The 25999-nt window shown below is 40.4% G+C and overlaps 2 protein-coding genes across 4 annotated transcripts; both read right to left on the minus strand.

The window, feature by feature from the left end:
- Positions 1–157: 157 nt before the first annotated feature.
- LOC149278033 (dnaJ homolog subfamily A member 4-like) lies at positions 158–6603 on the minus strand. Of its 3 annotated transcripts, XM_089502458.1 has the most exons (7): positions 6472–6603; positions 6043–6223; positions 5715–5819; positions 5376–5603; positions 4864–5094; positions 613–713; positions 158–370 (listed from the first exon to the last, which is right to left on the minus strand). In XM_089502458.1, exons 1-7 carry the CDS (start codon positions 6601–6603, stop codon positions 158–160), a joined length of 1191 nt encoding a protein of 396 aa, XP_089358584.1. The 3 variants fall into 3 exon arrangements, with proteins under 3 accessions (XP_089358584.1, XP_089358585.1, XP_089358586.1); XM_089502459.1 differs by lacking the exon at positions 4864–5094; XM_089502460.1 differs by lacking the exons at positions 4864–5094; positions 5376–5603; positions 5715–5819.
- Positions 6604–24098: 17495 nt separating this feature from the next.
- LOC149278034 (olfactory receptor 5V1-like) lies at positions 24099–25049 on the minus strand. The gene has a single exon (XM_089502519.1). It carries the CDS (start codon positions 25047–25049, stop codon positions 24099–24101), a length of 951 nt encoding a protein of 316 aa, XP_089358645.1.
- Between the last annotated feature and the right edge of the window lie 950 nt (positions 25050–25999).

A 25999-nucleotide genomic window follows, 5' to 3' on the forward strand; every position in this document is an offset into this window, starting at 1 on the left:
TAGCGATGCACTGTAAGAAAATAAACATCACTTTCCTGTTCAACAGTCCATCGGTTGGTAACCGAACAGTTTGAGGACATAACCTGCTGGAATGCGACTTGCAGCTAACAGAAAGGAGTTAATAACCAGAAAATGTGTCGGGTGCTTTGTAACTAACTCAGGAGGTCTGACACTGCACCCCTCCCCTGGGTCGCCCATCTTCCTCGTATGCTTCTCCTCTGTATTGTCTGCTCTGCTCTCTAATGTCAAACTCTGTAAGTTCAACTACATCCATGTCATCCGTCACCATTTCTTCTTCCCTAGGCGGAAGCAACGCCTCCAACACAGGAAGCTTCTCCAAAGGAAGCCAGTGATTTTCAGGGAATTTAACCTAAAAACACAGAATTATATAATTAGAATTAGACACTCTTTAAACGACCCATAAATCCGAGAAATCTAAAGAGATATAACCAAACCTTTAATAATAATAAAAAAATCTTTACAACTATACAAAACTTATACAAATTGACAAAAAAAAACCCACATGCTATAGGTTTCTGTACAAAAACATAGGATGGAGATGGAGTCAACTTCCAAGTAACAGCTCAAAACAAGGCTGTAAGAAAAACTTACCAGAAACTGGATGATCAATAGTCCTTTCTCAAAGGGGTCTCTCTGCAGCGGCATACCCTCGTTCTGAACGCATTTCAAGTGTCCATCCTTTATTACTTCACCTGGGAGCAAAAAAATGGATTAGCTGCAAACCTTAAAATATCACTGCAATGTAATGGTTAATAAGAGCTGTAAAAACAATGACATAGTGTTTCCATTGCTACGTATACAAACTGATTATTTAACCTCTTAACGACCTTTGCCGGTTCACGGAAAAACGGTCACTTAACGACCTTTGACGGTCCTGAACCGTCAAAAAATTAAATAAGCTTAAAAAGCGATCAACGATCACTTTCTTCGCTTAAACCGCGTTGCTGTAATGCCTCAATGTCGAGGCATTCAGTAACGCCGAGATCGGCATCGGGGGGCCATGTCTGGCCCCTCCCCGGGGCATCAACATCCGCCATACATTGTATGGCGGCGGACACCCGTTTTAAAAGTGCTTAGGAGGCGATCAACGATCACCTCCTAAACTTAAATGGTGTCGCTGGAATGCCTCGATCAGGAGGCATCCAGCAACACCAAACACTTACCTCAGGATGGACTGTGACCGCTCCAGAGAGCAGTCACAGCCGCCGCTGCTGGTGATCTTCACCATCAGCAAGATGGCGGCCGCCCTGTAAAAAAAAACAATCAAGTTTTAAAAGTTCGCTAGAAGGTCTCCAGACCCTCTAGAGAACTCTGGCTCCACTTGCAGGTTGAATACAGGTACTGCATTCAACCATGCAAGTCAATGGAGCCCAGCTTTCTAATCACTATGTGATTAGTAAAATATTAAAAAAATAATAAAAAAAATAAATAAAATGTGCTAACATTTAAAAATAATTATGAAGTGATGTCACTAGAGTACATCCAGTACCAGCAAAATGTGTAAAAAAAATATAAAAAAAAGTATTAAAAAAAATAAAATAAAAAAATAAAGTTTATTATTTTGAGCAAGTGCTAAAATTTCTCAAAAATCTCAACAAAGAGTTAAAATAAAAGCACTTCAAATACCCAAGGGGTGTCTAATATATAAAAAAAAATGGCTGATGGGGTAAATTGGAGTGGCCGGGCTCAAAGATAAGGCATAGGTACAGACTGACTCAAATGGAGAAAAAAAGCGCACTTCCCAAATGTGGCATTTTAAATCTCAACAACACGACAAACCCATGCATGTGGGGTATCTCTGTACTCAGGAGATGTTCCTGAACACATATTGAGGGGTTGTTTGACAGTGACATATACCAGCACCTGTATATCTATAACTAAAGTACAATTTGTGTGGAAAAAAAATGACTATTGCAAAGTTTGACAAAGTGTGGTTGTATAATGGGTGCATGGAAAGGGTTAAAATAACAGCATTTGAAATACCCTGGGGTGTCTAGTTTTCAAAAATATATGGTTTGACGGGGTTAAACTGAGTTAACCGGCTTCAAAGATATTCCAAAGAGGAGATGGAGGCAGAATGACCAGATGCTAAAAGTCTGTGTTGCCTCAAAAGTAGCCTTTTACCAGCCAAGCAATCTAACAAACCCATGCATGTGGGGTATCTCTGTACTCAGGAGATGTTCCTGAACACACAGTGTTTTTTGACAGTGACATATACCAGAACCTGTATATCTATAACTAAAGTACAATTTGTGTGAAATTTTTTTTTTTTTAAAATTACTATTACAAAGTTTGACAAAGTGTGGTTGTATAACTGTTGCATGGAAAGGGTTAAAATAACAGCATTTGAAATACTCTGGGGTGTCTAGTTTTCAAAAATATATGGTTTGAATGGGTTAAATTGAGTTAACCGGTTTCAAAGATGTTCCAAAGAGGAGATGGAGGCAGACTGACCAGATTTGTTAAAAAAGGTTTGGAAATCATAAAACGCTGCTTGTACTTATTGCCCCAAGAGACCTGAGCTGTTTTGATCTTTGTTGAGCCATTATTGCCCTTTTTATTTTTAGTGTACCCACACAAATTATATGTAATTGGTATATTTCAAGGACTATTCCTTTATAGTATTTTTGTGTCAATGTCTGTCATTTAGTATGAATATGCAAAAAAAAACAGTAAAATGTAGGTGCCGCTGATGAAACAAACAAGCAAACTCTGATTTTTGTTCAACAACATCCCCTGAATAGATTATCCCACATGCAAGGTTTTTTTGGTTGTTTTTTAAGGGGGCAAAATGCTCCCTTACATTATACAGTATTTTTTAAACTTTTGATTGGGGACAATAAAGTGTTTTTTTTAAGGTATATTTCTAGTGGGACAGCCACAAAGTGTTTGGGTGTCTATTTTTTAGTTAGTTTTTTTTTACTTTTTACAATTTGACTTTAAAGACCTCAGTGATGTCTCTTGGAACTGGATGTATCCACTGGTGCAACTACAGGGGGTCACAGCTGCCTCTAGGGGGCCCGGTGCAACCTCTGCGACCCCCTCTTCCTGTCTCCTCAGTGTATATGTATGTAAGCATGGATATGTGTGTGTACTTGTGTGTGTGAACATGGAAGTGTACTTGTGTGTGTGTGAGCATGGATGTGTAAGTGTGGTGAGATGGAGTGTGTGTTAGAGAGTATGAGTAAGTGTGTGTAATTTGTGTGTTTACATATGTTGTATGTTGGAAGGGGGGCATGGGGTAAAGATGGCACACCAGTTGTATGGGGGCATGGTGACATTACTGCTGTCATCAAAAAAATTCGAACCATCTTTCAATTTACATTTTTGAAATATTGAAGTGGGAGAAACATTGTGATCACAGAGTAATCAGCGAACAGGGCTCCAATGACTGCTGATTGCAATCAGCTAGATGAGCCATTCTATTTTTACCACAGGCAGTATAATAAGGATTCAGGGCATTTGTCTAATAGATTAGGCTAAACAAAGCTATAACACATATAATCTGCAAATATGTACAGAGCAAAGTTAATACTACTAATAAACAAACAAAAACATTTTTTTTGAAAGCTTGTTTTTAACCCCTTCAATCCCCTATAGACGTACCGGGACGTCCAAAAAACGCCCACTAAGAAACCCCTATGGACGTCCCGGTACGTCCAGCCCTTCGTGCAGCGTCAGGGACACATCCCTGCTGCTGCACGGGAGACCAGGCTGTCTGCTGCCCGATCTCCTGTAACAGCTTCCGGCATGAAAGCCGGTAAGCTGTTGCAGTTGCAAACACGCGATCGGGCATTCCCTTCCGGGTTGCGTCACCCAGAAGGTCATCGGAGGACAGGATATCCCCTGCGGGGATATGCTGCCCTCCGATGAGGCACAGAGACGCTGCGATCTCTATGCAGGTCTGTGAGGAGTGAGAAACCATGCCTCTCACTCCCCCTCCTGTCCTGAAAGAGAAAAGCAGAAAAAAAAAAACCCGTTAGTCCATTTAAAAAATAATATTAAATAAATCATTAAAATAATAATATAAATAATACAAAAAAATAAATATAATGTGAGATGTGATGTCATTGTGACATCACTGGCATGTTCAAGAGGTCCCTAGGAGGACCTCAAACCATTTCTGTGTAAAAATAATATATAAAAAATAAAAAAACATGTAAAAAAAATTAAAATTAAAAAAAATTTATAAAAAAATTATTAAAAAACCTTACTTCCCATTGCCCTAGCATAACATCTAGCCAGTATAACCCTCCTGCCCCCGTTCACAACCCCCAAACCCGTTAAGCCATAGGCATAAAAATTATACAAAATTGTACACCTAATAGTATGCTCCCTGGTGCTGGGAAAGTCTGGTCTGGAAAATCTATATACATTAGGAATTCAGAGGGAAAATGTAAAAAAAAATTAGCTTATTTTTCTAATCTTCGCTAGTTTTTACTAAATTTCTCATTCTAAATTTTCAGCTAATTATCCAACTATGGTATCAAATGAAAGCTCTATCTCTCCTTGAAAAAACAATATAGTTTACATGGGTACACTATTCACAGGAAAAGAGAATCATCGCTAAACCGACATACCCCAAAAATGGCAAAATTGCTCTGGGCTTTGAGGTACCAAAAACCCCTGGGATTGAAGGGGTTAATCTTGGTCCCACTTGGTGGCCAAACAAATACTTTGTCATATAAAATGAATCTAAGATGACTTACTTACTGGAATGCAATGAGACAACCCTCACATGTTCAGAAAACCGAGTAGTCCACAAACACATATCTGTAATCTGATTTTAAGTGCTATATATGCCATAGGGTTTAACCCTTTATACACATTTATCACACTTACCTGGATGAGATGTGATTAAAAGAATACGGCCGTCCATAGTGTCTATTGTCTTTTTAAAGCCACATAACGCTTCTACTAGCTGGATTTCCATTTTCATAATGAGGTTGTCATCCTGTCTTTGGAATACATCATGGTCTCTCTGATCCAGGACAATAAGCACATCTCCAGGCTCTAGACCAGGCTCCTGATCCCCCTCCCCATGGAAAACAATCTTCTGTCCATCCCTCATGCCTGCAGGTGAGCAAATCAAACTTTTAGAGATTCTTTAAGAGATAACAATATGGCCCTATTAAAAAGCTAAACCTAACAAAATGTGATTACATAAATCCATTAGCAACTTAGGATCCGTGAATAATTACATTCTTTTATCTCATCACAACCTTTTTATAGACACAAAGGTCATTTATAAAGACAGTACGTAGTTTTCACGCCTTATAGATTAAGAGGTACGTTTAATAAATCCTCTAATAAAACATTTATTTAGCAGTCTTTATTAAGTATTATGTTCTCACCTTTCTTAACATGAACCTCCAGGATCTTCTTTTCACGAACAACCTTGTTGCCATTACAGTGTTTGCAGCGATCTTTGGGATTTATACGCTCACCCTCCCCACGACAATCAGAACACATAGTCTGTATCTGCTGGACCATGCCTGGGGCAAGCTGCTGTACGATAATCTGGATGCCTCGTCCCTTACATGTTGCACATTTCTCCAATGCTCCCTTTTTGCCACCACGGCCTTTGGGAAGAAGGATATAAACCATATAAAACCAAATAATCAAGAAGGCCCACATAAAGTCAGGTCACCAGCATAGGTAAGACAAGAAAGGCAAGGAAAAGTGCTACCTACCTTCACACTTGTCACAAATTACATTCTTCTGCAGTGCCAGCTTCCTGCTTGCTCCATTATACAGGTCTTCTAATGATATGGACAGCTGATGGACCACATTCTTGCCTGAAGAACAAATTGACAGTGCAGCAAATGATCAATACTTTATGCGGCCTGTTCCGGTAACATCATAACGTTACCGAGTGTTTTTCTAAGGAGAACCTGGTGTTAAGAATGATGCTTTGTGGTCAGGTAGTTGTTAATTAGCTTGCTGAAGTGTATGAAGTTCGCCATTTTCAGTAACCACAAATTTAAATCCTCATCACATCAGTTGTTCAGACTTTATTACCTCTCTTCTCCATGTTCATGCGGCCACCACCACCAAAGAACATGTCAAAAATGTCCATTGGAGAGGAGAAGTTGCTGCCACTCATTCCTCCTTCCTTAATGGCCTGTTCCCCACCCTGGTCATAGATCTCTCTTTTTTTGGGGTCAGATAACACTTCATAGGCCTGGGAGATTAGCTTGAACTACAAAATAAAAAAAAAAGCTTGTTAGTAAGATGACGGCACAAAACAAAATCCAACCAAAACACAGATGGTGCGATAATACTAACACAGAGGTACAAAAACATACAGTTAAGGTTGTGCACGTTGCAAGAACTTTATCATTTTTCATTCCACAGGCACAGATATAATTGCTGGCTTCTAATAAGAGTACTCAAGTATTCACACAATAGGGTTACAGTTCATCGCAAGTCACTTAACTCCAACAATACCTTTTCTCCTTCATTGGGGTTCTTGTCAGGGTGATACTTCAGAGCCAACTTCCTGTAGGCCTTTTTAATCTCATCGGGAGTCGCATTGGGTTTCACCCCAAGGGTATCATAATAACCTGTCTCCTTCACCATCTTGCCTGTGAATAAACAAAAACAAGAGGGTAAGTGAATATTATTATAAATTTCCTCCACTTGGGATCTTTCCCCAGCAATATCACTGCCGTTAATATAAATAAGCATTGGAGATAATTTTATCCCGGTAAATTTTGTAATCTGGATTAATACCAAACTAGGAGAATGATGGAGTCCACATGGATAAAAGCCTAAATTATTGGTTATCATGCATTAAAAACATTGTAGTTATGCCCTACATCTGGTAAGCTTCTCTGCCACACAACAGCCCAGAAAACACAAGTATAGGGCAAATTTAGATAGCTAACGCATCGTTTATTTTATTCAAGTTTTCCATAACCATCCCATTAAAAATATACATCCACGCAACATCCATACCCAGAGATGCTAGAATCTGCTCCTACTTAGGCTTCCCTTCCCTTAACCCTTAAATGATATAGTTTGGGATAACCAGGTGGATCTTCAGACCCTCATGATGTCATAACACAAGCATATATAGCTTGTTGGAGTGTGATCCATAATTAACATTATTTCACAATTACGTTTTCTGCAGGATTAATACACAAAGGCGATCAGATCACTTAATGTAATGTTTACAGACAGCACTAGTGACCTAGATCAACATTCTCCTCACTGAATTCACTCAATTCGCAGCTGATGAGCGATGCCCTTCCACATCCTCCTGGTACCCAGACCGACATTAAACGCTCCACAGCAGCCCCTCACATCTTCCGCTTTATCACATGATGCACGCCACCCCACCGTCCCATAGTAATCTACCACCGTTACCGTTTGTGCTGATCGGTAGACCTGAGTTATTCGGTAGATGCGCTGATTCTCGCTGTTGGAAATAGTCTGCAGGGTCCCTGATGGCCACTTACAGTCCCAGGAGAATCCCTTAATAATTATTTGCTCTGCTGGGAAAATCACTGTACAGAAACAAATTGCACCTAATTTAATGGCTCAGCCTCAAAACACAAATAACCACTCCCCTACTGTCAATTATGAGATTATCCACCGTGCGAGACTTCTTCTTATAAAGATGTTTTCTATGGACACGCCCCCTTCTTGCCAGAACCTTCTGGAGCTGCCGGTTCTACCGCACGAGTTGCTTCGTCCGTTTTCCAGAAAACTCTTGCGTTGCCAGGAGCAACCAGAGTCAACTGCCAGTCAGAGCACCACGTGGGCGGGGTATGAAAATGATTGAGGTGATGATTAGACGATCGGAAAATGAGGGGCGTGTTTAGAAAGTACCAGAGAAATAGAGAGCCCGTCAATCAAGTTCTGTGACCGGCTTGGGTGTTGTGGCGTCTTAACCCCTTCAATCCCAGGGGTTTTTGGTACCTCAAAGCCCAGAGCAATTTTGCCATTTTTGGGGTATGTCGGTTTAGCGATTATTCTCTGTTCCTGTGAATAGTGTACCCATGTAAACTATATATTGTTTTTTCAAGGAGAGATAGCGCTTTCGTTTGATACCATAGTTGGATGATTAGCTGAAAATTTAGAATGAGAAATTTAGTAAAAACTAGCGAAGATTAGAACAATAAACTAATTTATTTTTACATTTTCCCTCTGAATCCTCACAAAATTAGGTAAAGTGATGGAAAATCCCCTCCAAGTTTATCAATTCAGGTGTCCTGATTTCAGAAATACCTAATTTATATAGATTTTCCAGACTTTCCCAGCACCAGGGAGCATACTATCAGGTGTATAATTTTTATGCCTATGGCTTAACGGGTTTGGGGGTTGTGAACTGGGGCAGGAGGGTTATACTTGCTAGATGTTATGCTAGGGCAATGGGATGTAAGGTTTTTTTAAGAATCTTTTTTTTTAATTTAATTTTTTTTACATTTTTTTGTATTTTTTTTTTTTTTTTTTTTACACAATAATGGTAAGAGGTCCTCCTAGGGACCTCCTGAACATGCCAGTGATGTCACAGTGACATCACAGCTCACATTATAATTTTTTTTAGTATTACCGTATTGGCTCGGATATAGGCCGCCCCCGTATATAGGCCGCACCCTAAAAGTTTGGTGCTTTTTTAAAGAAAAAGTTTTTTTCTTTAAAAAAGCACCAAAAAAACATGCTGCCACTCTGTCTCTCCCCCCCGAGATATGCTGCCACTGTCCTCCCCCCCCGAGATATGCTACCACTGTCCTCCTCCCCCCCTGAGATATGCTGCCACTGTCCTCCTCCCCCCCCGAGATATGCTACCACTGTCCTCCCTCCCCGAGATATGCTGCCACTGTCCCCCCCCCCCGGAATATGCTGCCACTGTCCTCCTCTGCCCCCCCCCGATTTACAGGGTGCCGCCACATCCAGTGCCGGCACCGGAAGTTGTATACGCGTATTGCGTAGATGTCCCCCGCCGGCCCCGCAAGACACCCGGGAGTCTGCTCCGGTAAGTCGGGGGGGGGGCAGAGGTAAAACGCATCGTGCGGACGGTCCGCACGATGCGCTTAGACAACCTCCCGTGCCGCAACCCCCCCGTGGGAAGTGCTGGCAGGGGAGGCTGTCTGAGCGTATCGGGGAGTAGGATGCAGGTCCGCTGCGGGGGATCTGTATCCTAACCCCGCTGCCTGCCTGGCGCCAGGGACTGCAAGTCCCGGGCGTCGGGCGCTAGACCCCGAATATAGGCCGCACCCCCACTTTAAAGACTTAAAGTGGGGGGAAAAAGTGCGGCCTATATTCGAGCCAATACGGTATTTATATTATTATTTTAATGATTTATTTAATATTATTTTTAAATCACTAACCGTTTTTTTTTTCCAGCTTTTCTGTTACAGGATGGGAGGGGGAGTGAGAGAGATGGTTTCTCACTCCCCTCCCCGCGATCCCCCTGCACCGATCACACTGTGATCTCTATGCAGGTCCTCACAGACCTGCATAGAGATCGTAGCGTCTCTGTGCCTCATCGGAGGGCAGGATATCCCCGCCGGGTTTGCAACTGCGCGATGGGGCAGTTTACAGTGTAACAGCTTACCAGCTTTCATGCCGGAAGCTGTTACAGGCGATCGGACAGCAGAAAGCCGGCAAAGCTGCCCCCAGGATTTAGATTCCCCAGTAACCATAACTACCCCTAATTTAATCCTAAAGACCCCATTAACCATAACTGTCCCTAAATTAACCCTAAACACCCCATTAACCATAACTGGTGTGGACGCTAAAAGGAAATGGGCGAGGCCAATCATCAGAGTGACCGCGGGGGGGGATTGGGAAGCAGAAAGGGGCAGGGTCATTCATCAGAGTGAGTGCAGGGAGGTACTGGGAAGTAGTAACTGCTTTGAGTGACATTGAACCGAAGAATTGGATCCGAACTTCATCGCACAGACACCCCCCACCAGCTGATATAGAGGAGGATCCGGGTCCCCTGCAGCTCTGCGGGGGATCTGGATCTTAGTGTTATGGATCTATAGAGCATTTGCTAGGAAAAAACCCTCATCTTATAACTGCAAAAATCGATTCAACTAATCGATAATGAAATTTGCAACGATTTTCATTATCGATTACTATCGATTTTATCGATTAGTTGTTGCAGCCCTAATATATATATATATATATATATATATATATATATATATATATATATATATATATATATATATATATATATATATATATACACACACCAGAGGCGTATCTAGGGTATGGCACCTATGGCTCGTGCCATAGGCGCCATTTGAAGGGGGCGCCAGTGAGCGGCTTTCAAACGCCGGCTTTTTTTTTTTTTTTGATGCGGAGGAGAGAGAGGGGCGCCTAGCAACCGCTCGGCGCCCCTCATTCTCCTCCACGAGGCCTCTACCTCCGTCCCGGCGCCGGCATTTCATGCTGAGCGCCGTAATATGACATCATATTTCGGTGCCTAGCAGTGAAGCAGCGGGCACCAGCGAGCGGCTTTTAAACGCTGTTTTTTTTTTGATGCGGAGGAGAGAGAGGGGCGCCTAGCAACCGCTCGGCACCCCTCGTTCTCCCCCGCATCAAAAAAAAAGAAGACAGCGTTTAAAAGCCGCTCGCTGGTGCCCGCTGCATCACCGCTGGGCGCCGAAATATGACGTCATATTACGGCGCTCAGCAGTGAAGCAGCGGGCACCAGCGAGCGGTGCAGGATGACAGCAGCGAACTACGGGGGAGGAGGGGGTATAAGGTGAGAGAACTATGGGGGGAGGGGGTATATAGTGAGTGGGGGGGTATATAGTGAGTGGGGGGGAGAGGGTATATAGTGGGTAGGGGGGAGAGGGTATATAGTGGGTAGGGTGGAGAGGGTATATAGTGGGTAGGGGGGGAGGCTATATAGTGGGTAGGGGGGAGAGGATATATAGTGGGTGGGGGGAGAGGGTATATAGTGGGTGGGGGGAGAGGGTATATAGTGGGTGGAGGGAAAGGGTATATAGTGGGTAGGGGGGAGGGTATATAGTGGGTGGGGGGAGGGTATATAGTGGGTAGGGGGGAGAGGGTATATAGTGGGTAGGGGGAGGGAGAGGGGTTAGAAAGTGATAAGGGAGGGAGAGGGGATAGATATAAGTAAAGAGTGTGCATTAATGTGTGGATGCATTGAGTGAATGAGGGAGAGCATGAGAGAGAGGGAGAGCATGAGCATGTGAATGTATTTTCTGAATGAGGGAGAGCATGAGTTAATGTGTGGATGAGTTGTCTGAATTAAAGTGTGAATTAGTGAGTGACTGTAAAAGTGTTTGTGTATCATAGATGCATAATGTGGAAGGGCAAAGATGGCACTAGCAGGAGGTTTGAGCCTTGGGGTCCAAGATGGCACAGGCAGGGTGTATATGGGACAAAGATGCCGGACTGTTTGGGGACAAAGTTGACTTGTGCTGGGCTATTTGGGGACAAAGATTGCAAATCTAATGTGTGTTATCTGGGTTCTGGTCAGGTTCTATGAGGGAAGTGTGGACGCCAGGGCTGGCTTTGGGGTGTGCAACCTGTGATCTATGCCTGTAATTTATGGGTTTTTAAATATACCTTTAATGCCGTGTTTTTATGTGAATTCCAAATGATCTTTACCTGCAAAGCTGGGTTTGTGTTATTCTGTAGATCCATATGTGCTATGCTATGTTTCCATACATTATTTATGTGTACCTGCAAATACAGGGTTCATATGTCTTATTCAGTTAATTAATACCTGCAATGCTGTTTCCATGTATTTATTTGATCTATACCTGCGATGCTACGTTTCATATATTATTGTATACCTGCAAATACAGGATTTGTATGTCTGATTCTGTTTATTTGATATATACCTTCAGTGCTGAGATCACAAGTGAATTTCAATTGATCTGGGTTTGTGTGTTGATCTATACCTGCTATCGGCAGCAGGGACTAATATTTATATATATATATATATATATATATATATATATATATATATATATATGGGCAGCAGGGGCTAGTAAATGGGTTTTAGATATTTGGACAGGGGCGCAATTTCAGTGCTTGCCATAGGCGCTATTTTCAGTAGATACGCCTCTGATACACACACACATGGCAGCTGATATCAGAACCTGCAATAAATGGATATGACCACATGATGTCACTAAAGCCAATAAAATATGCAACAATAATAGCAGAACACAGACATGAAAAAATGTTTACCGTATTTGCTAGTTTATAAGACGACCCCACAAAAGTTGAATATTAATTTAGAAAAAAAACATGAATATAAGACAACCCTATAAGAAAAAAAGTTTTATTAGTAAATATTAATTCACATGATTGAGAAAAATGCATTTTTTGTTTTTATTTCCTTTTATTTGCCAACCTGCCCCAGCTATCATATCTGCCCCACTGCTTGCTACTCTGCCCCCAGATATGCCTTATACCCCCTATATGCCACTTTGCATGCCTGATATGCCACTCTGCCCTCCTGATATGCCTTATACCCCCTATTTACCACTCTGCCCCCACTCATATGCCTTATACCCCCTATTTGCCATTCTGCCCCCCTGATATGCCTTATACCCCCTATATGCCTGCCTCGACTTACCGATGCATGCCTAGACTTATCCCCCATGCTCCAGACCTTGTGTCAAGTAGGGACAGCCAGTGGATGTCTGCGTGCAAACGCCTCTGCTACCCGACACTTTTATGACTGAGCTCCAGAAGGCATGTCACACCAGTGCTCCTTTATAGACGCCCTGGCGGAAGAGTCGGGTAGCAGTGGAGGTTGTCTGCGTGTAGGGCTGCAACTAACGATTATTTTAATAATCGATTAGTTGGCCGATTATTTTTTCAATTAATCGATTAATCGGATAAAAAAAAACAATATGCACATTTTTCGTTTATTTAAAATAATTTAATGAACTGGATGTTAAAAAACAACTTAAAATTTACATTAACATTCTTATTTTGTTATGATGTAATAAAAAACTATATTTTAAAAGTACAAGAACCCAAACACAATATTTATGAAACAAAATAACCCCAAACATTCTGAAAAGAGGTGGACTATTACTGTTCAAGAAACTTTGCCCCAGCCCTGGCACTTTGCACCCAGCACTTTGCACCCAGCACTTTGCCCCAGCCCTGGCACTTTGCACCCAGCACTCAGCACTTTGCCCCAGCCCTGGCACTTTGCACCCAGCACTTTGCACCCAGCACTTTGCACCCAGCCCTGGCACTTTGCACCCAGAACTTTTCACCCAGCCCTGGCACTTTGCACCCAGCACTTTGCACCCAGCACTCAGCACTTTGCCCCAGCCCTGGCACTTTGCACCCAGCACTTTGCACCCAGCCCTGGCACTTTGCACCCAGCCCTGGCACTTTGCACTGTGCCCCTGCACCCAGTCTCCAACTCTGCCCTGCACCCAGCCCTGCCCCCACATTCTGCCCTGCCCCCACACTCACACCCTGCACCCACTCTGCCCTGCACCCACTCTGCCCTGCACCCACACCCTGCCCTGCATCCCCACCCCCACTCTGCCCTGCACCCAGTCTCCCACTCTGCCCTGCACCCACACTCACACCCTGCATCCCCACCCCCACTCTGCCCTGCACCCAGTCTCCTGCCCTGCCCCCACACTCACACCCTGCCCTGCATCCCCACCCCCACTCTGCCCTGCACTCAGTCTACTACCCTGGCCTGCCCCCCCACCCCCACTCTGCCCTGCATCCCCTGAAACCCCACCCCCACCCCCGCGAATCGCTCTGTGCGAATGGAGCTACTCGCACAGAGCGAACCGCTCTGTGCTAAGCCACTCGCACAGACATGAAGAATACTTACCTCCGGAACGCGTCACATCCGTAACTAAAAGAAGACGGAGACTGCAGAGCGTGTAGCAGAAGCGGGGAACGCTCGCGAAGGTAAGTAAAAGGAGCCGAGTGCTCCAACAACGAATCGATCACTCGATTTCCGTTATCGATTATTATCGATTTTATCGATTCGTTGTTTCAGCCCTATCTGCGTGCATCGCTCAGATGTCCACCGGCTGCCAGAGAGGAGGATACAGGTCCCCTGCAGTGCTGTGGGGGTCCTCCTCTCTGGTAGCCGGTAAACGTCTGCGCAATGCCTGTAGACAACCTCCGCTGGAAAAATAACAGGAATAAAATACGTTCAATTGTTTCAGAATATGAAAAGGTAGTTTTGCAACTTAGTTACTGTAAGTTTATGAATCTGTAGTTTGTGTTTTGCCCTGCTTGTATTTCTCTATATATTTGTGCATACCTTAGCTTTAAGTTCTTTTTGCAGGTAAACATAAGCTCTAAGCCTACATTTTATTATGTCAGGCAAGCAACGTACAAGGAGGGTATCACTTTTTTTATTCCCTTTGTACTACAACTCAATACGACTTTATAATAAATGTATTTACCATATGCACCTCCACATCATGTCCTTCATGACATTACATGCTGGTATTGAAATGTGTGCCTAGAAGCCTATCATGACGGCCTAGAACATCATGACTGGGAGTGGGCGCTACAGATCAGTTAGACAGCAGTCAGCATCCTCAGAAGTAATTCAAAAAAATTTAAAATGAAGAATCTTCTTGCCTCTTCTTGTTCTTCTGTTGTTTTTCTTTGCTCTTTCACCTCCATTATCCAGGTTCTTCCTTTTCTTATAATGACACAAAAATCATGGCACCATTGGTATTTGCCTAGACTGCATAAAGGGAAGCAAAGTCCTGCATACTTAATAAGTATAGTGCAAGTGATAATATCTGTGCCAAAATCACTTTAATGCAATTGTTTTAAAAACACATTTCTTTGTGTTCATTACATGTTAACAGCAAACCTATATATAACACCGAAAGGGAATTCAATTGTCAGTAAAATATTGCTAAATAAAACTAATATAAAAGGAACAGTTTGGTAAAGTATAATAGAAGCTATCTATCTATTAACAAAGCAAATTCTGCAAAACAATGCTATGATAAAGTAAAATAATTTTCACATGTTAACAGCAAACCTATATTTAATATACGGTATATAACAAGGAAAAGAAAATTCAGTTGTCAGTAAAAAATTTCAAAATAAATCTAATAAAACTAATTTAATAAGAACAGTTCAGTAAAGAATAATAGAAGCCATCTGTCTATTAACAAAGCAAAATCTGCAAAATAATGCTATGATAAAGTAAGATAATTGTCAGACGTTAACAGCAAACCTATATTTAATATATATATATATAACAAGGAAAGGGAGTTCAATTGTCTGTAAAATATTGCTAAATAAATATAAATAATGATAATTTTAACAGTCAGTAAAGTATAATAGAAGCCATCTATCTACTAACAAAGCAAATTCTGCAAAATAATGTTATGATAAAGTAAGATAATTATACAGTGTTAGTTCAGCCACAGTTAAAACAGTAATACTAATAAAAAAGTAAGAAACAATGTTCTAATAACATTATCCAGCTTGATTATTAGAATGACTGAAGCTTGATGGAGTTATTGCCTTTACACTCTCGCTTGGACATGTGTTCTTTTTACAGGCAAAAAATCTTAAGAACTTTATCATTGTGCTCTTAAGTTTTGGGCTGCCAAGAATCAATATAATAGACTGAATAGGAGAGTATGCATATATAACAACCAAACATATAGAAAACCAGAGATTGTTAGGATCAAAGACACCCATGATTAGTAATATTTGGGAAACGTAAAAGCTGATATATAGGAGTAGGAGGGAGGTGACAGTCCAGGCTGCTGATACACTTGCCTCCACACTTTGTACACTCATTCTTCCTGAGCTTTTTCCAAGACGGTTGGCATGGATGCAGAGAGATTTTATAATTAGAATATTGGCAATTGCAACTAAGATGAGTGGGATGCAGCAACCAATTATACTGGTGACCAGCAGGTATCTGAGACTCATGTGAGGTGTGCTGAATACTGTAGTGAAATTGTTGGTAATATTTCCATCTAAAAATCCAGAATAAGATGTGGGGTGTTCTATGGTATCATTATTGAAGAGATTTGCTCCTAATAAACCAGAAACGATGCTGTGTTCTATGCCATTGTTAATGGTGAAAGTTTCATTTAATACAGCATGATCATCTTTTACAATGTTCCATATGACTGGTATACTTATGGTTAGAGACAGAAGAACAGAAAATGTGAGCATCCAAGGGACAACACGAGCAATGTCTAGCTTTAGTTGCATAAAGGCTTTTCGTTTGAAAGTATTGAGCATTATGTAATAAAAACCACATAGGCAGAAGGTAAACCAGAAACTGGAGAAGATTGGAAAAAGCAGAAGGACTGAGAAGATGGCATAGACGTTGTCAGAGAAATAAACATCACTCCAGAGAAAGAGAACCGTGTCATTGGCAGCCATACTGCATTGGTAGAATATATTAAAGAGTCCCAGAGTAAACAGGATCAGTTCTCTTGGGTTAATATTCTTGCCTTTAGCTCTATCCATGCCGTGGACCACAATGATAAATGAATTGGTTAGAAAGCCGAGCAAAGTGCTGATAGACATAGCAACAAAAGAGACGATAACATAGTAGGCAAGCATCGTGTGTCTGGTCGTCTGATTAGGCCCTCCTTCCTTACTCCGACACTTGAACAAAGGTGATACCCTGGCAGATGCACGTATCTGTCAGACAGTAAATAAAACATCATGGTTTACTTATAGTCAAGTGGTTTACTGTGTAAGCTGATGCGCTGGACATATTGACACTGTATCAATGTATGATTGTAAATTCATAAGAGTAGGACAATCTTCTACATTTGTAGCAGTATGCCTTATGTTTGTTAATGTTATTGATAGCTTCCTTTCCCTAATTGTAATAGTGTCATAAAATCTAATGTTAAACTTTGTGAAATGTAATAATAATACTAATACTTAACCAGCAGCCACCAAAAGAAAAGCAACACCTTCACAGAACTTTTTCCACCTTAATTGTGACCTATAACATGAAAAATTCAATTGCAAAACAAACTGAAATCTTTGAGGGTAAAAAAACCCCCCAAAACCTTACAATAACCTGGTTGCATAAGTGTGCACACCCTTAAACAAATACTTTGCTGAAGCACCTTTTGATTTTATTACAGCAATCAGTCTTTTTGGGTAGGAGTCTAATAGCATGGCACATCTTGACGTGGCAATATTTTCTCGCTCCAAATCTGTCAGATTCTGAGGACATCTCCTGTGCACAGCCCTCTTCAGATCACCCCACAGATGTTCAATTGGATTCAGGTCTGGGCTCTGGCTGGGCCATTCCAAAACGTTAATCTTCTTCTGGTGAAACCATGCTTTTGTAGATTTGGATGTGTGCTTTTGGTCGTTGACGTGCTGAAAGGTGAACTTCATCTTCAGCTTCCTAACGGACGCCTGAAGGTTTTGTGCCAAAATTGCCTGGTATTTGAAACCCTGACTAAGGCCCCGTTCCAGCTGAAGAAAACAGCTACAAAGCATGATGCTGCCACCACCATGATTCACTGTGGGTATGGTGTTCTTTGGGTGATGTGCAGTGTTGTTTTCGTGCCAAACATACCTTTTGGAATTATGGCCAAAAAGATCAAACTTGGTTTCATCAGACCATAACACATTTTCCCACGTGCTTTTGGGGGACTTGATGTTTGTTTTTGCAAACTTCAGCCAGGCTTGGATGTTTTTCTTTGTGAGAAAAGGCTTCCGTCTTGCCACCCTACCTCATAGCCCATTCCTATGAAGAATACGGGAGATTGTTGATACATGTAGCACACAGCCAGTACTTGTCAGAAATTCCTGCAGTTCCTTTAATGTTGCAGTAGGCCTCTGGTAAGCTTTCCTGGCCAGTTTTCTTCTCGTCTTTTCATCAATTTTGGAGGGACGTCCAGTTCTTGGTAATGTCTCTGTTGTGCCGTATTTTCTCTACTTGATGATTCACTGTGTTCCGTGGTATATCTAATGCTTTGGAAATAATTTTGTACCCTTCTCCTGACTGATATCTTTCAACAATGATATCACTCTGTGGACCATGGCTTTTGCTCTGAGATGCAACTAAGCAAATGTCAGGTGAGTCACTTTGATGATGGCAGGTGTGTATTGACTTCTATTTAACGTGAGTTTCAATGTGATTGGTTAATTCTGAGCACAGCCACAACCCCAGTTATAAGAGGGTGTGCATACCAGGTTATTGTGAGTTTTTTCCCCTCAAAGATTTCAGCTTGTTTTGCAATTGAATTGTTCACGGTATAGGTCCCATTAAAGGTGGAAAAAATTCTGAAATTATTTATCTTTCTTTAACATCACAAGAACCTGGCATTTTAACAGGGGTATATATGTCACAGTTATCAAAGGGAAATTCTGAAGACACTTTCCCCGATATCCCTAATCAGAGCTCAACATAGAAGTGTGCAGCTTGTGCGGAACTACTGTTAGGCAGAAGCAGGCAGGGAAGGAGGAAAATGAGAAAGAAGTTTCATGTTCCATCTCTAATGAAGAACTAAATTCATGCATCTATTGAAAATTGAAACATGCATTTTATCTATGGAGGATAAGCTTGTTGCTTTAGAAAAGTTACTGTTTAATACTGGCTTAGAAGTCCTTGGCAGTTTTTTTCCACTTCTTCCAAACTCTGAAATTAACTGTATTCGAGCTACCATATTCTGTGCAACACATCATTACATTTATTCCAGGGAGAGACAGAAGAGACGATGGTTACAGGACACAGATAGCAATTGATCCAAATAATATTCCAGCTGGGGTGTCTGGGGTCCTTGCCACATGGTCCCAAAACTGATAGCAGGGCACTTTTCAACTATTCTCTCCCATTGTAACTGTTATACTTTTAATCAATGAGAATCAAGTTTGTGATACTCACGTGATGGTATATGTACAGCCATACAATAATTGTAGTCAGACAGGGCACATTTTTAATCACATCCACAAAGGTCAACCCAGCCCGACAATGCAATCCATGGTTAACTAAATCTGGCTTCAGTTCTGGTTGCTGAAATACAGTTACCCAATGATGATGGTGTAAAGCCTTCTGTTTGACCAAAGAATCAGAGAGCTGTGAGCCATAGGCTGTTTGGAGTGTGATGGTCAATTTTAGTCGATTTCCATCCAGAATGAGATTAACATGGATAGAATACAGATATAATGACCTGTAATAATATAGAGTTGTTGAAGAACACACAATTAAAAAAAACATAAATGTTTAGTATTGTGTAATTTATATTTCACAGCCTTTACTTATTTCATTTAATAGTTTTTCAACAAAAACTTTTATACAGTGATGTACACAGGTTAAAATAAGTCACCTGATCATCAAGCTCACTCAGTCCAGCCTGTATGTTGCGATGCAAAGTAAGGCATAAAATCAATGTTGGCAATATTACCATTTTTGGTAAAAATCCTTTCACCTCCAAAGAATATTTGTTTTTTCCCCGGGTCAACAAATTGCTTGTTTTTAGTTTAATTACTATAGACTTTTATACCCCCCTCTAGAAAATGTACCATATCTTTAGAAGAATCAATTCAAACTAAGAAAATATGAAGACAAATAATAACATAAATGCATAGTATTTATTTAACCTGCTTTTTAATAATTTCTTCTATGAATAGGAACAGTTGGAGAAATATAATATCACCAACCACAAAGCATGGTAGTAGTGAACTCTGGATACTTTAACAAACTACTTGAAATATAACTATGTTTTAAATATCTTAAGTATCTGTTGTAATCAGATTAATGTTTTGCTTCGGTCTATTATTTGGCAGCATTCAAAAGTTTGCAGATAAGTTGTCTCTTTTTACCAACTGTCCTTTTTAATGCTATAAAAGTTTTTATTTTTTATTGCATTTAATATTTATTGCAAAGTATTTATAGTGGATGTATTTTTCCTGATTTGCATTTTCTATGCACTAGATCTCTCACTGCCTGTTTTTCGAGTCCATTAAGCTACTGTATAGGGAGGTATACTGTGCCTCTTGCTTTGATTAACTAAAAGCCTTAGGTTAATATAAATTATAAAATTAAGAACAAAAATATATATCACACTTACTGTTGTAAGTGAAGGTCTAGTTCACGACTCCTCTTCTCTCCATCCCAATGACAGATAGACCTCACAACAAGCAACACTGTGTCATCTGATATCAAGATCAGATTTTTTTGTGGTGCAATGTCTTGCCTGTCCTTTTCGATAGGGATGCTAAAAATAAGATGTGTGGACAGAACCAGTACCATCCACTTTCTATAAGAACTGTTTACAAGACATGAAACTCTAAAAGATATCATTCTTCTTTCCACACATAAAATCAGATGTGTTCAAATAAACTGTTTTTGTTAAGCGTAACGCTGCAAATAAACAAACATGTGGATTTATTTAATTCAGTAAAATTATTCTAGTACTTATTGAGAAGTCTAGTACACTTGAGGTGCCCACCTCTCCGATCAAGACATCAGTTTGTTGGGGTTGGTTCAAAAAACTTGGTTTCATTAGTATCTCTACATGGGAAAGATGTTTCTGCAGCATCTTAACTGCTGGTGTATGTCTGTAGACTAATAACAGCAAAGCCTCCTTTTTTTAAAGGCACTTCCAGAAATTTTAAAGTACAGTCTCAACCATTCACAACTCTGGAATCCTTAGGCATTGGGTTCAGAGACTAATTTATTAAAGGACCCCCACTATTATCTGTGCAGTGTTTAGGAAAACGAAACAATAGGAAGGTGTTAAGATTTAAAAACAAAAAGTTAAAATCTTTTACTATGGGCTTCTAGCTTACATGATAAATCAGAAGTGGTATTCTATTACACAGCATGGCTTACCATAAATCAATCAGATACCTTGAGGCAGCATCTGCCTATACAGATTACCAGCAGACATCACAAACGTGTTTCTGTCCTGTCCATGGTATTAGTGTGTGCAATGCAACGGCATTTCTCAATATAAAGAAAGCTCGGTCATTTCACATCTGTAATTAAGGGGGAAGATTCAGGTGTTTAATTGTTTTTTTCATTCCCAGTGTGTATAAAAATACCGGGTCTTGTAAATAACAATGGTTAGCATGGCCATTAATGCTACAGATGGATGGAAAAGGCCATACGAAACCCCAGTGGGATAGTTTTTAATTAAAGTGGATTATATTTAGTGATGGTGAGGAGGTGTTAAAAACATTCAACAGATTTCATGTTTTGTGAATAGATAATACATTTTATAATGAGATTACACACTACATTAATTTGATCAGGTTCAATAATGAATGGGCATGTTAATAATGAGAATCACATATACCTGTCCTACTTGAGGCCATACTCACTACTGTATGACTGTGAATGTTGCAAACTATGTGTTGCTAAATACTTGCTGTTTTCATATGATATATTTTTTCAGACTAGACAAGCTGGCTATACTCCTTGTGTACTCTTAGACCATCGGAGGACATGCTCTGCTTACACTCCACACCAATGACTGAAGTACACTCGATTTCTGGGCCAGGCCCCCACCCTTTTTCCCTTAACCTAATAACGACGACACCAGAAAAATTGGTTAAAAAGGCCACAGCCAATTTAATTTATTAACCATGTCATTGCCACGCAACCTTAGGCCCAACACCTCATTGTGTTAACAGGGCAAAAACTACCAAACTGAATGCATAAATATAATAAATACCATCAATAAACATAAATAATTATACAAAAGAATAAACAAAGACCCACAAAGCATACCACCACCACCACACAGGGACAGACATACCAAGATGCCCAAACCCAAACCTTAGGCTCCCACTACCAACTACTGGGAACCTCCCATCAAATGCTCTCCCCCAGACCATTCACACCCCCATAGATGCCTGGTTAGCTACCAACCTGGAAATTAACAGGGAGGGAGGGTGGGCCTAACAACACAGGGTAAGGTGACTACAAAAATGTCCGTCAGTCTCATGTCACAAGCCCTTAATTAACTACCTCTTAAGCCCCTCCCCAACTTACCAAAGATTGGAGCCAAAGCCTAGCCCTACTCAGGATCCCACTCTGGCCATGCTGCCCCCTGCGGGTATTATTATATAATGCAGGCCCCCTTGGGACAGGGAACACTTTAGTCATATTACTCCATGTGAGCAAGCTTACAATATCAGTGTCACGCCCCATCCAGGCTGCGGAGCTGCATATCTCTGAATTTCCCAGTCTCGCTAGAGTTCCCCTTTGCTGTAATCCATTCCCGGATTTCCTTATGCTCCGTACTCTGCTTCTGATTTCTTGATTCCAGTTCTGCTCTTTGCTTCAGCTCTGTTCCCTTTATAAGGTGTGCCCCACCCGTTATGTTTGTTTCAGTCTGCAGTCTACAGGTATGTCTTTCTGATATGTTCAGTTTATTAGTACTGCAGTAGGCAGGGTTTAGTGATAGGATCCACCGAATATTGGAGTACTTTGGCTTAGTGGTGGGCTAAGCACTATGGCCATATGATGTGACGAAATCTCTAATTGTTATCATATAGTCCTAGGCTAGTCCTGTTTGGTCCTCTGGTTTATTTGTAGTCTTGTCATATGTAGCCTGGGTGGGGCGTGACAATCAGTGCCTTATTTTCTTTGCAGAATGGGCTCCTTGTGATGTTTGTATTTGTTCTATGTTGTAACCCCACATATATAAGTACACTTTCGCACATACGGAAAAACATGTTCCTGAAAACAAATATTTGTATTCATAATAAGATATACAGTATACTTTAATAGGGTGGCCTTCAGTAGAGCTTGCAGGGGTGTTCCGGCATTTTGTGTCCCTTGTATTTCCTTGCCCCAGGATACACCTCATAGAGTCAGTATCTGAACTTAGATACCCTACTCTAGAACAAACTCTCTAAGTTCCCATCATTTTTATCATAGAAGTTGTTTTTTGTTATGCTTGGCTGAGTTGCTTGGCTTCCAACATGCTATGGCCCAGGTCAAGTAGTCATTTAATGCAATGTGCTTATCTTTATCTGACATAACTATAATTTACTGATCTAGTACTGTACACTTTGAAATAATTACAATGAAAACATGTGCACATACATTTTATTAAAGAAAAGATCAAGTTGACATCGACAGTTAAGAGTGACAGACCTTGGAGAAAAAGCAAACTTCCAAAGCTTCCAAATGTCTACAATAAGGTAGCAACAGTGATATACAACAAAGTTCTGTGGGCATGTTATATTACAGCTATGTACATCATTCCAGTATCTAGATGTGGCCGGACTACAAGTTACAAGGTGCTTGCCTCCTTTGCATTCTCTTTCCTTGTTCTGTGGAAACTATACTAAAGGTAAATAAATATGGCATTTATGCCACATATGTCAGCTATGTCTTTATTTGGAGACAGTTGTAATGTGTTGTATTTCATTCTTGAGCCACCACATTTCTGAAGAGATATAAAAGAGGCATAGAAAAGTCCAACGGACATGAAATACTTTTCACAAATTAATTAAAACGATTCCTTTCTTTTAATTAACTAATGAAAAAGTTGTGGCTGTTTTAAAATTACAATTGTATATGTCAATCAAGTTGCCCATTTTTCTGTGCTGTCTATGTTAGAATTGATCTATCATATCTCCTTCATGCCACATTTTACAGTTCTGCCTGGCCAATAAATCTATATAAAGTGTACAGGACAACAAAAAATTAAAAAAGGCCAGCACCCTATAAACTACGTACATGTGGCTGTATTATCTCCCACAAGTTAAATGAATAGGTGTCCCTGTCTGTTAGCCCTTGTTTGTACAATGTGAAAATTGTTCCTAAGTATCACATTTTGAGATATGACTACTTTAGTATTGTACATATAACAAAGCAAGAGATCAGCGCACATCCAGCAAATACTAGTTAAAAGCACCAATCTGAGGCATAAATAGTGGGATTAAGTCACAATATATGGACATTTATAGCTTAGCCTGCCACTACTTCAAAGTACCCCAATTTCAGAGAGACCTATTATTACATGGCAATATGGCTTTAAAACCCTCTCTGGTTACCATTAATGAGGCGCCTATGTGCAAGTGGGGTGCTGAATCCTATGTGAGACTATGGTTGTCTCTGTTGGAGTGCTTGTCTGAGATGTGTACAATCTAAAATAGCTTCATCTCTTCCTGGAGAATTGGTATCTCCTGAGTACATCTCTCAGAGACCTCTTCACCTCACTGTTCCTCAGACTGTAAATGATGGGGTTTAACATAGGAGTGATTACATTATAAACCACAGAAGCCAGTTTGTCACGCTCCAGGGAGTAACTTGACTTGGGTCTCACATAGTTGAAGCTCCCAGTTCCATAAAAAGTAGTCACTATGATTAGATGTGAAGCACAGGTAGAGAATACTTTACGTCTTGCTACATCAGATGTCATTTCAAATATAGCAGAAACTACCTGCACGTAGGAGATAAGGATGAATAAAAGTGGACCAAGTCCTACAAACACTCCACTGACTGCAAAAAGTACTGTCTCATTTAGATAAGTGTCTATGCACGAAAGTTTCAGCAGAGGTGGAATATCACAAAACAAATGGTTGATCCCATTATCGCAGAAGGGCAAACGGACAATCAACAAAGTGTGGAGTAGTGAGTGAAGAGCACCCCAGAGCACTGCCAACAAAACCAATTTATAACAGACTCCCCTATCCATTATAATGGCATAGTATAAGGGCTTGCAGATAGCTGCATAGCGGTCGTAAGCCATTATAGCTAAAAGAATGCATTCTGCACCCTCTAGAAAAATCACAAAAAATAGCTGGGCCATACAACCTACAAAGGAAATACTTGTGTCATTTGAAGCCAGAGTTATTAACATATGTGGTACAGTTATCGAAATATAACAAATATCGATTAAAGACAAGTTACCTAAAAGGATGTACATTGGATTTTGTAGACTGGAATCAAGCTTAGTTATAATGATTATGAGCAGATTTCCTGCTAAGGTTATAACATAAATGCTCAAAAGCAAGGTAAATAGTAAGATGCGCTTCTCCAGCGTGTCAGGAAATCCCAAAATATTAAAATGTAAAACTTCGGTTACATTTCCCCTCGCCGTTGACATTTTCCCTTTTCATTTGTGTTATCTGGAAAGCAAAGTCTTAAATTTATATTTTAATTCTAAAACAGAACATGCTCAAGACACTCGTAAACTTCACAGAAGGTGAACTACAATGGCAATGCCGGTAGCTCAATTACTGATCCATTTGTACCTTGTGTATTAGGAAACCGTTTCACCGAATCACTGGGATATAATGCTGCTCATAAATATTTAACAGTTTTTTGTTTAACAAAAATTATAAAAATAGTTGTGTACAATATTAGACAGAATGAAGTTTCCAGTACTATGCACGGTCATTTTGATTCTCACGTTTTATTTTATTCTATTTAATTTTTTCTCCAACACTTCTTGGTGCCTCTTTTTTCATGAAGATCGCATGAGCCTTCTAATAACAGACTGTAGATTAGTTTGTAACACTACAGGTTGTATATCTTAAGTGGAGAAGATTAAAACATGCAATATACTGGAAACATGACAGCTGTTCTTAAAATCTGTAAGAGTATAGTTTAAGAAAAATATATTCTAAGAATACAAGACAGTTTTGGTAAATTGCAAACCCTTTCCAGCTCCATCTCTGTTAGGTACAGCATGTAATATATCATACATAATATCTCTTGCAGGAAGCTTTCAGTTTATTGCCAAATTTAGGTTCCTTTTGCGTGGGAATTAAAAACAACTATGCTATAGGAAGTAAAATGCAAAAGTATTTATGAATATGTGTTAGAAAGTGACCAAATACCATATGTTGTGCACAGTGTCTTCTTAACTGACCAAAACTCTTCTATAACTTTACAGAGTTAGGACAACAATCTAGAACTGATTGTTTATAACTCTAATTTCCTTTGTGTTTAGTAAAAAAGCCAGAGGAGTCTGGAGAAACCCATGCACTTTGTAACAGTATTTACCATGAATCATTTAATACAAATATATAATTTACCTCATCTGACTAGGCC

The sequence above is a fragment of the Sceloporus occidentalis genome, unplaced genomic scaffold, assembly GCF_023333645.1.
Source record: "Sceloporus occidentalis isolate IW3139 unplaced genomic scaffold, rSceOcc1.0.p SCAF_204, whole genome shotgun sequence".
Lineage (NCBI taxonomy): Eukaryota > Metazoa > Chordata > Lepidosauria > Squamata > Phrynosomatidae > Sceloporus > Sceloporus occidentalis.